At 37.2% G+C, this 12381-nt stretch overlaps 1 protein-coding gene across 8 annotated transcripts in view; it reads right to left on the bottom strand.

Annotated features, from left to right (window-relative positions):
• LOC111872804 (phosphatase and actin regulator 2) overlaps positions 1 to 12381 on the bottom strand; it is a 371253-nt gene that overhangs the window by 6037 nt on the left and 352835 nt on the right. For 2 of the 8 annotated variants that reach the window (XM_023867034.2, XM_023867600.2), the window contains 6 exons: positions 11723 to 12002; positions 10018 to 10050; positions 4846 to 5015; positions 3461 to 3617; positions 2571 to 2626; positions 2378 to 2481 (listed from right to left, as the gene is read on the bottom strand). In XM_023867034.2, the coding sequence (XP_023722802.1) occupies positions 2378 to 2481; positions 2571 to 2626; positions 3461 to 3617; positions 4846 to 5015; positions 10018 to 10050; positions 11723 to 12002 (800 nt within the window). The remainder of the gene's footprint in view (positions 1 to 2377; positions 2482 to 2570; positions 2627 to 3460; positions 3618 to 4845; positions 5016 to 10017; positions 10051 to 11722; positions 12003 to 12381) is intronic. The other 6 variants (XM_023867197.2, XM_023867285.2, XM_023867113.2 and 3 more) reach the window with 6 other exon arrangements.

Here is a 12381-nt window from a genome sequence, read left to right on the forward strand (position 1 = left end):
AGACGCGGACTTCTATCAATCATGCCAAGAATATTCTCTCGTGTGTTTCTCATTTGTACATCCTCCCTTTCCGACTGCACAGAAACACTCGGAAGAGAACCAGTCTCACGCAATGTCTGGTGAATTCGCGTAAATACACGTCGAGATGGAATCCTTCGATCGGGAAAACGTCTTTGGTACTCTTCAACAGCAGCACGTGCATTGCCACCGCAAAATCCATACACAAAATGCATATCACAATACTCAACATGTGAAAACACAAAAGGCATTTCAGCAACACCGCACAAGTACACGTAATTACTAGCCATTCACGACGCTGACGCAAGATACACTGTAATCCTCTATCCTCTGTGAGTAGAGCATGAGATTATGGCTAGCATGACATCACCACACTCAAGGACAAACAAAGATAAGGCCTCTCAGCTGATAGGTATAATCCGTGGACCCGCTAGAAGCCCACACTTTTCTCTGGCCATTATCTCCATAACCGTTCAACTTTGGACATAGGTGTTTTGGGTTATATCGGCATACTTTAACATAAGGAACACCCTCCCGAAGTTTGGTCCATTCCTCCTGGGACATCCTGTATATGTCTTTGGTTGATGAGAACCAAGAGAGCAAATAAGGGAAGAGATTTTCAAAGCGTTAAAACACGCCAATGCCAGGGAACGGCTGGCATCGCCCTGGCGTTAAAACACGCCTGCGCCAGTCAAAGAGTTAAGAGAGATAGGAGGGGATGGTATGGATTGGATTGATCTGGCTTGGGACAGGGACCAGTGGAGGGCTCTTGCAAACACAGTAATGAACCTTCAGGTTCCATAAAATGCTGGGAAATTCTCGAGTAGCTGCAGATTTGGCTTGTCCTCAAGAAGTGCTCAGTTCCAGAGTAAATAAGTAAGTAAGGTATAGGAGATGAAGCTGTGTCATACAGTTATGTTTCAAAAGTTAATTCACTATCCACAACAAGTAAAACTTTACTGAACCTTCACGAATTGAAAGAATGAAACTGAAGAAACCAATAAGAGTACACTGGTAGTGTATCTATGAATAGTGATACTTCAATACTATGAATAGCACCAATAATGAGATATTATGAGAGAGAGCCAGTAAATAGGTCACAAATGGAAGTAAAACAGCTTAAGAGATATAATAGGTTTTCCATATGTATCACTAGGTAGCAGCACGGTCCAGCTCCATGACTGTATATGTAGCAGATGCACATGCGCATGTGCAGAGGCTGGTTTCAGTAGTCAAAATGGCGGCCATGCTTGAGGAGTATGCTACCAAATAGCAGTGTGCTGCTGTGCGTCCTTTTTGCAGACAAAAGGACTCAATGTGAAGTATATTCATAGAGAAATATTTCCTGTTTATGGTGGGAAGTGTTCTCATGTAAAGCGATACACAACTAGGTCAAGAAATTCTCTCAGGGACATTCGAAAGTCAAAGATGATGCCCAACCAGGTGCGAAAGTGGCTGTAACAACAGTCACAAGACTTCCATGATGCTGGTTTCGATGTACTGGTAAAACATTGGAACAAGTGTGTCAATGTTGGTGGATATGTTGAAAAATAAACATATTTACTGATTCTCCCTCATACAATTTCATTCATTATTCAACAAACTGAATATAGCAACATTACACAAAAGGACATTCTGCTGTAACTCTAAGTAGATAATTCATCATTGCAATCACTGTGAAGACTCTGAAATGTACAGTTCATCCATATAATATTTATAAATTCAATTCCTCTCAAAGAAAATGCACTGTGTCTTAATTACAAATTGTTGTTAGTTAATGCTGTTAAGACACATAATTGCTGCATATCTTAGAAGATCATACACAATTCATAAATACATTCTGAGGGAAAAAGGCATAATTTTTCAATGTTAACACAGCTGGTACATATAGTGTGACTATCATGCTTCAAAGGGTTGACAAACTAAAAAAATACTGCATTAAATTTAAATGTCCTACCAGAAATCATACACATCACATACTTTCCAAATGCACGTATATATTTCAGAATTTGGTACTTATTGAGTTGGGATAGCTCAGTCACTAGAGTGACTAGGCTACAGGATAGATGATTGAGGAGTTTGGGTTCGATTCCCGGCAGGGACAAGACATTTCACTCTTCTCCATAATGCTCTGACCAGCTGTGGGGCCCGCCCAACCTCCTATAGAGGAAAATCAGGAGCTGCTCCCCTGAGAGTAAAGAAGCAGGGGTGTGAATCTGATCACCCACATCCATGTAATGTGAAGGCTACAAATGATGGAGCTATACCTCCACTCTCCCATGTCTTCATGGTATGGTGCCTAATTAATTAAGCCCAGCGATATTATCACCCTTACCTATGTATCAATGTGTCACCATACCTTCTTTTCTTTCAACTCTTCCACTGTTGGCCTGAAGCTCAGTTTCCGCAGCAACATTCGTTTCTTCTCTTCCTTCATTTTCTTTTCCTCTGCAGCACTTTGCTCTGTCAGAAAGAATATCATAATCAAATCCTGTCTCTATTTAAAAATAAATAAAAAATATTAAATTCATGTTCATATGATAATTACATACTTTTAAGAATGTTCCTTTCTTCCAGCTCCTCCTGAGTTGGTCGCATACTCAATCGTCTGCAAGTTAAATACATATATATTAGTTTTTCTTTCTACAAAAAATCATCATTGAATTCTCAATGTGAACTTCCCAGCGGGATCAAAAGGCTGTTTCTTACTTACCATTAGCAGTGAGAACACACAACTTTGCTCTTTTTCAGTAATAGCTACAGTGGAACGATAGAAGAACAAGTATGCCTTATAACATTAACTTCATTATAGCAAAAAGTTATAAAGGAACTGTCAGTTCTATAATGTTGTACACATGGAAGAACACTGCATAAAATGAGGGATTTCTTGTCAAAACTATTTTCTTCTTCATGAATTTCTTAAGTGTAATACAATTCATGCTTGAAGTGAGCATTCCAGGAAAATATCAGCAACTCAGAGGAACACATTTCATGTATCAGAATTGTTATCAAAGATGACCTTGTTATATTAATATATATTTTAATTTTATGTTAATTTTGTTCTGCTGTGGACAGAAGTTAAAGACTGGTTATAAAGAAAAGAAATAGATTAAGAAAAATTACATTTGGTATGCTCTGATACATGCTTAGTTAACAATTTTCACTAATGAAAGTTGCTCTCTTCTGAGAAATTATGCAAAAAAAAAAAAAAAAATAGCAGAGTCAAAAATCCAAATGTTCATGCATTTCTGACTGGTATTTAATTTTTATAGCCAGAGAATTTACCTAATGCAATATCATTATGGAAATAAAATGCAATATTATAATCAATACTGCACACAAATAAACATATAAAATCCTGAAATTAACATCAAGCCAAAGTTTTTGACCACGATTACAAATTCAAATACAATAATTATTTCAAGACATCAGGGGTAAGTACCTGATAAGCCTGGCACCTATGGCCTCTTTATTCTCCATTCTTTCATTTTCACTCTCCTCATGGATGATATTGCGTGCTATCAGTTCTTGGCGATTAGGACGCAATGCTAGTTTCAGTGCCAGGCTGTCCTTCCTTGCAATCTTTGCTGCCAGACGACCTGTAAATACAAGAACTATTATAACTGTTGACTGCAATTGTAACAGCTGACTATTAGAAGTAAATTTTATAGTATGATATCAAGGATATTATAAATGTCCCTCAGTATGCACTAAAGATGTAAGTAGTTGGTTGCTCTGATCTGGAAGATTATAAAATCATGAAGATATCATAAATGAACTGTACTGTAGTATGTAGAGTGCCGTAACTAGCGAGCCGTTGCGTAGAGAACGCTGAATCTCCCCAGAGATGAGTCTCCAAGGTTATAACGAGGGTTCATTGCATAGCAGCGGCCGAGGTTATAAAAAGGGTTGAAGATTCGCTAAATCCGAGACCCACGTGAAGTTATATGTCGTGTGACATACCCAACATATGACAATATGTTACAAATAAGGAATACTTTTCTCCTTTAAGTACATAACATGCGACATAGAGTAAATGCTTGCCCCTTAACTACTCCATTACATCATAAAACTTCAATATTCTGAAGATATATTGTAATAATTCTGTGTATAGTAATAATCTTAATAAAATATACATTACATATGAAACACAGAAGTGTGTTTTTGGGGGTGGGAGAATATCAAATTCTCTTGATTCTAGTAATAAATCGTCATCCTACAACCAAAAACAGAGATCTCAATTTGTGTTTCAATCCTCTACAGTCCAGTGCTAGACATGGCCTGGCATGGAAGCCCTTTATATACAGTACAGTGAGGAAAAACTGTTGTATAAGAACAGAAAATTAATTCCAATACTGGACATCATGTTTTTGCAGACAGGTGGTTATTTTGTTGGATGTGAGGTTCTCAAGAATGGTAGCTATTAAAGGTTCTATCTTCTGGGATATAACACCATAAAGCTGGTTGACTTTCATTGGACTACACAGCAATACATCCCAGAAGACAGAACTCAAGTGGTTATTATGTTGGTATATGACCTGCTGCATTAAATAAAATCAAACACCAAGATAAGAATGCTGATTCTGAATGTTCAATTCATTTTCTGCATTTAAGGGCTTTTGAATTTTGATAACATAATGATATATTCAATTGAATAGATATTAGAATATTGTGAGAACACATAGAAATGCAATGTATTAGGTTATGTTAGTTTTTTTGATAACAAATCATGCCAATCCATGCAATGCACTGGCTTTATCAAGCTAAGCAATGTATGCTGTTTCATGTTCTCAGCTAGGTCAGGGATTAGTAATCAACTGTCCGTACCATACGTACTTTCCTCGTTATCGTCGTCTCTGTAAAGAACAGGTCCATCACCTGAATCACTGTCTGTGTCCTCCCGGATAATGTATGCCGGACGGGTATTCTCTTTGTTCTCCATGCCACATGGCAATGAAATGCCAAACCGCACCGGACGTGTGCTACCAACAGCAAGGCTACAATCAACACATGTACATCAAAACATTTGTATATACAGTTGGCCTACAGACAGGCACAACTAATATGTTAATGCCTGTAAACCATGATTTACCTGTCTGGTTCCTTATCCTAAAAAAGGAAAATTCCTATTGCTGATGAGAAAAACTGACATGGACAAATAAAACAACCACAATAGCACTACAAATATTAGAAAAATAAAGTAAGGAAAACAAGGAGTTCTGGCTGGAATGTACAGAGCCTACTTTCCTATTGCACTGATTTCTAGCGCTACAAATCTTCTGCAGTTAATGCCATGTTTCCCCCCCCCCTTGGCACTACAGCCCCAGTGGGCCTAGGCTTACCTCCATGAACAATGCCATGTTTAGACAACATACATTTATAACACAATAATGAATTCAATTTAGCTCACACACTAGCATGTTGGGCTCTTTCACGCTGTCAATGTGTGAAACTGTCAACTTATACATAATATCCTGTTCAATATGTGTAGGCATGTTTATGATTTATCTCAGTACCAAGTTTTGCATGCCAAGCTCCAATGGTTCACTAGTTATCTCCATCAAACCAAAAGTTAAAAGGAGATTCCATCCAACCACTATCTTGTTGTTTTACATTTTATAGAAACATTACCTTGCCAAAAGTTACACACTTTTCAAAGATCTATTAACAAACATAATTTGGGACCACAGGCTTGGTGGCGCTCCTATCTCACAAATTCAGGCGTCTGCCAAATTGTTATTACTGACTCTAAAAGTGTTTGTTGTCTATCGATGAAGGCTATCATTGGCCGAAACATGTAAAGGCTCTACTATGTTATTTAAAAACACTGTTGCATTTGATGGAATTCAATCCTGATTTTACTTATATGACTGCAGGAAATTAAAAAAAATCATGCTTAAATTGCCTATGGTAGCATAATATCCAAACCAAATACTGTGACAAATGATCACTTGGTTCAACAAAATTCAATCCTGATTTTACTTATACAGGCCTTCCTTTATTTCTTAAGGAAAGAAAAAGGGCTAAAAACAGGAACAAAGCATCTAAAATGTATACTTATCACCAACACTAATATGCGTACACCTACAATACATTTCTCACTTGAGATTTTGACTATAAAGATATGAAGAAGTCAGTACCTTCATTAACCCTCTCACCTCCACATTTTTCAGGCAGTGACAACCCCCCCCCCCCTCCAGATCTCCTACTGATATTTTTAGCATTACTGTTTTCTTGTTACTCTCAAGTTTGCCTAGAAGGTTTACTATCTTCTCAGCATATATTCTCTCAACAGATTAAAAATTCAAAAGTTGATACATATAATATGAGTGAATTCACTGTGGCATGAAGAAAACTGTTGATCTGGAAATGAGTATATTCAGGTTCTTCTTGAAAGGGCTAAAAAAAACCTGTCGGAAACAGAAACACCTTTAGGCTTACTTGTAAACTAAGGTTATACCGTATGTTTACGAAATACTAAGATAATGATATTTTTTTTTCCCATCATGTTCTCAAATAATTTTGGTGAAATTAGGGCCAATTACAATTACTAAGTATAACTGGGTATTTCTGTGTATAGGAATAAGTACAAAACCTACAGACGCAAAGTAATAAATACCCAGAAACGATTAAATTACAAGATTCTCTCACTTATATGACTGAATAGCAAAGAAAACCATTGTCACGTATTTTTTCAAATATAGGCAACTAAATATAATTGACAACTGTACCTGGACCAAAATTACAACATATTTATGGCACTCCTAAAGGTCACTACTCTTCAAGAGGTGACCATAGTTGACAATAAGAGAGTAAAGAAAACCCAGCCAGGAAGAATGAATGAATTAAATTTAAAAAGAGCTAAGGTACTCTTATCATTATGACTCATCTGATAATATACTTTTACAATAATGTCATAAATCGATCTGATCCTAACAGCTGCACTATAGTCCTGGGGTCGACTCAGCCTCTAATAGAGATGAGTACCTGGGTGGCCAGCACGTAAGGCTGACCTCACCACCATCTGTGATCCAACTGTCTAGAAAATGTGAGAGCCTTGACATCTCACAACCTTATGAGCTTCAATGGCCTGTTACAGGGATAGTTTTACCTTTTTCCTTTTAACTTCATAATTAACAAGAAGTTCTGGGAAGAACTAATTGCCTTCTTTCCTTTAATACAAGATGGACCACATACAAAACAATGTAACCAAGAATTCTTCATTGCCATGGGAATGTCTTTACCCAGCTGTTACCTAGCAATGATAGAGGGATACAGAAACAGACCCACAGACACATCTGTTAAACAATTACTCTATTGCTGCACATATTCATTGCCATGGGTATGCATTCAGCAAGCTGCTACCTAGCAATAAAAGGAGGGATACACATTACCAGACCTTTGCCACATACAGACACGTAGACTGATGGTTGGGATTTAGGAAATATGCCGTTAAGATGGGCTCAGGTTCCATGACATATATACCAGATCTCCTAAAGACTAGTTAAGGCATTTGAAAGCTGATAGAGGGGATTCAGACACACAAACAGTATGAGGATCACATAAGCCTAATTTAGGAAAGTATGCTAAAAATAATATTATTGAGCCAGAAGTTTTCTTAAACAGTTGCAGGCAGCCAGTGACTGCCCACACTAGAACCAACTATTCCCATCAAGGTTGGAGCTTGCCACCCTTGTCCTATACTAATCCACTATATTACTTATTTAGAAGAACGAAGTCCCAATTGGTGGGAACAGAAAACACATCAATCCACATAACAGAGCTCAAAGCGTGAGATTTTATTAAGTGCAGATATTTAAGCAGATGCCTGAAACATTTATACGAAAATATACTACAATCAAAATACCATCTTCAGAAAGGAAAAGCTAACTGCATGATTCAGATTTCTTCTTGACACATTAATAGCCATTCAGCTATTCAAGAGATTTCCCCTTGCAGATTCTGTATTGTAGCATCCTGCTGCATACAGTTTAGCTGCTTAATTTAAACCATTTATACTCTTAACTATATGGTCATCATACGGTACATCTATATGTTGCTGTAAGTTGGTTGGTACACTGTGCTGTTCATGGCACTTATCAATGTACGAGAGTTGGAACTTTAATAGTGGCAACACTGCTGTAGAGACGCCATGCAATGTAACCAAATAATGTCGCTTATACCACACGTTAGTTACATACCTACCGTACCTCAGAGCAAATGGACTCCCCCTCCCACATCACACGCATGTGCAGTGATGAGACAAACAGAGCCTCGTGTTAGCTGGCGGCCTAATGCAGTGTTTTCACGAAGTTTTCAAAACAGGAACAATGGAGTTGGATAACGATCGAATGTGCCAGAGGCTGTACAACACAACAGTGTCATCAAGGTCTTCAAAAGGCTTGCGGGGAATCTGCATTGCCTTACAGAACAGTGGCAAGGTGGGTAAAAGCCTTCAACGAGGGATGCCAAAATGTGGCAGACATGCATCAGTCAGGTCGTCCTAGTGTCAGTGAAGAAGTTACTGGAGAGTGATTGACGTCATACGATTCGTGACCTGCCTCGAGAGACAGGATTAGTGCATATGACTGTGCTTCACGTTCTGAAGGAACGCCTGGGCATCAGAAAAATTGCATCACAATGGGTTCTGCATGATTTGACAGAAATGCAGAAATGGCTATGATACGACACTGCTGGTAACCACTTGGAGCGCTATGAGCGCAAAAGAGAGGCTTTCTTATGCCATATCATTACGGTGGATGAGACATGGGCCAAATTGTACGAGCCACATATGAAATGCCAATCGAACGAATGGCGTCATTATGGATCACCACGAAAATCAAAAGTTCGTCAATGTGAAAGTTATGGTGATTCTCGTGTATGACTGTGATGGTGTTATCCTAACGCATACCATCAATGCGCAGTATTACTGTTCATTTTTGGAACACAACCTGCAACCAGCTTTGAGAAAGAAGTGGCGACACTTTCTGAAGAACCCACCCATCTTTTTGCAGGACAATGCGTGGACACATGCAGTGCAAGCTATGGCTGATTTGTTCGACTGATGGGGCTGGGAAGTGCTGTACCATCCACCATACTCCCCAGACTTAAGCCCTTGTGACTTCGACTTGATTCCTAAGATGAAGGAACCACTTTGTGGCATTCGCTTCAGAACTGTTCCAGAGATTCTTCAGGTAGTAGACCGCTCCATTCAAACTATCAACATAACAGGCACTGCTAAATGTATCCTATGACTTCCACATCGCTGGCAACGGGTTGTACACAATGCTGGTGACTACACTGAAGGACAGTAAAACTTCAAAACATGCACCTATTTTATATCAGTTGTAAATAAATAGTTGCCACTATTAAAGTTCTAACCCTCACAGTTAAATATTTTGATTAAAATGTAGTAAAGTTAAAGCATTAAAACCAAAATATTAAGGACAAAATCAAATTATACAGTGCCTTCTGCTTCCTTAAGATGATATAGACACATGACTGTGATATTTGTTTGCTCTTATTTCTTATTGTGTTTGATATGTTGTCACTGGCTGATGGCAGATTGATTTCATCAATCTGATACTATTTGATGGAGAGTACAAATTATGATTCTCTTCATTATACAGTTTTCTCCATCACTCACTAACTTCCTAACTGTTATGTCCAAATATTCTCCTTAGCGTCATGTTCCCAAATGCCCCCAGTTCTTCCCTTAATGCGAGAGAAGAATTTCCACACCCACTTAAAAAAAGTTTTATTCATGAAATTATACATACTTCCTTTTTAAAGTCTGCCATTCTCAAAATGCATCCTCTTTACAAATTGACCCCAAAACGATTCTAATAAAAAATCGATAAAGAATAATGTAAGAACTTTGAAGTGATTAAATAATATTAAACATATATTAAATCTTCATATTCAGCATTGATATTATATCCATTCTAACATTTAGAGAATTAAAAGGAACAGATAAAAAAATCTGTATTCAATAGATACCTTATTCTTACTCTTGGAACAGAGGAAGGCCTTCTAGCAAGCACAAGAGAGAAGCATGACACAATAAATAAACAGCATTACAATTAATATATATTCATATGGGTATGTGATAATTAATCTGTTCAAATAAAGCTTCTTTTCAGGTTTATTTGCACCTGTAAAGCGTGATACATAATATCTCACAAATCTGAATGGTGTTTATTCTCTTGGATATTTTAATTATAAATGCAATAAATTCATTTCTAGTCAATGTCAATGAAAACTATTTTCAAGGCAGTGGAATGAGAAGTAAAACACCAGAAAAGTGAATGCTGAATTGGAAAGTCAACATAGTTGTACTATGACAATAATGAACACTTTGTATGTCTTACAGTATCTGCATGGCACAGGCTAAACAAAGAGTGGGGTTCATAAGACTAAACATTACTTAGTTTTCAATACTAAATTGTAAGAGCCAACTAAATATCTACATTTTTATGGTGCTAATACAGTGACAGCTTACAAATGTAAAAGCAGAGCATGTCCATAAGCACATACAGGTTTACAAAGAGGAAAATTTTCTTACATTTGAGTATGTAGCAATTCTGTCAGTATTAAAATTCAGTAGTGGTATTTCTATTCTAATCAGTTTATGAATCATGTACCATACATCCAACATGCCCAAGTTTACCAGCTTCTTCATCTTCTTAAACGCATTAACTAACTATTCAATTAATTAATTAAAAGAGAATCAGATGCTTCTGTTCAAATTATGTTGATAAAAAACAACCTAAAATGTTTAGGCATCAAGTCTTTCATATAGACTCAATCAAAACATAGTACTGTTATTAATGTTAGTTTAATTATAACCTAATTTGACTCTAAGACTGCCTCAGTTCCTTAACAAAGCTGTCATCTACAGTCACTTCTTGATTTACATGATTTCAGCTTAACATGATTGAAGGATATAAACCACTTCTTAATTTACAGCATTTTAGTTCTCATTTTAATATGGTTGTGTCATCAGTAACAGGAAACATGGTAGATGACTGTGCTACTAAAGATAAAAGAAGCAGCACATATACAGCTGTGTATAGTAATAGTATAAAATGTGGAATTAAATAATCCTTAAAGTGAAGTGACAAACTAAGCAAAACATTTTACATGAGCAAATATATGTAACCTCTTGGGTTATATACTTGTATATGCGTCTGCACATGTGACCACTCATTTTTGTTCATGTTTCAGGGAAAATTATATCCTGATTTATGCTGCTTTTTAATTCATGAAAAAGTTTCTTTAGGAATTCATCTGCCAACAAGACTGAGAAATAATTGTATGTGAACTGGATAGCTGGATGAGATAGAAAAGCAGAGAAAGGTTACCAACAAAAGATATTAAAACATAATCAGGTCTGAACGGAAACTCCTTCAACAAAACTGAGAGACAACACTGGAATAACATGGCATACTAGCAATAAGAATTTTTTATCTGTGCACAATTTTAAAATGAATTATAATTTTCATGTGGCTGCTGGTGAATGCTGACTTAAAAAGTTCATGATAAGAGCTCCACGGGAGGGAAGAAAGTACCACATTTATATGCATACAGGTGATAATCCCGTTTTAGGGCACTTTCAACTTCTTGTGAATTTAAGACATATAAAGGACAACAAAGTCGACAACTTGAGATTATTTTGTTTACTATACTCTTAACCTGAACTCACTTGAATGAGGCATGATGTTCTTGCCGCACTGCAAGAGGGCGGCTCTCCTGTGTAGGAGTGTTCTGAGGCGTGCCAGGTCCACTTCCCCCTCCACTGCTGCTCTTCTTCTTAAGGGCTGACTTGAGTGGTACGGCATGGAACTTGGGCTCCTTGGCTGGAATCTCCTCCACACGAGAGGTGTCAATACTTGGATCAGGCTGTGGCACTCTGAACATGTATCGCGCATCTCCATCCTCATCCTCCTCATCCTCATCTGCATCACCACTTGCATCTTCCTGCTCTGTTATACCAAATCATAACTTCAAGTACACAGCTCATCTGCGTTCCATTACTGAACTTAGGACATAATTCAGAAATTTCCATAAATGCTGCTATAACATACAGGATACAAATAGCTTTGACATCATTCAATCAAATTATACTTTTACTTCATTTGTTATAAGAAAATATTTATTCATATTCTACTGAATGGGAACATCAAAGCAGCCATGAAAATAATGTGTAACAATTAAACCTACCAAACTGTATAAATTTCTAATTCTGAACTACTTATAAAATGAACATTAAAACAAATAAAATCCTGCTTTCTTTGCTTGAATGACACAGGAGGCAGTACAGTATATGAGGGTCTATTATGGTACAACATAACATTATGGCCA

Source organism: Cryptotermes secundus, unplaced genomic scaffold (genome assembly GCF_002891405.2).
Source record: "Cryptotermes secundus unplaced genomic scaffold, Csec_1.0 scaffold191, whole genome shotgun sequence".
Classification (NCBI taxonomy): Eukaryota; Metazoa; Arthropoda; class Insecta; order Blattodea; family Kalotermitidae; genus Cryptotermes; species Cryptotermes secundus.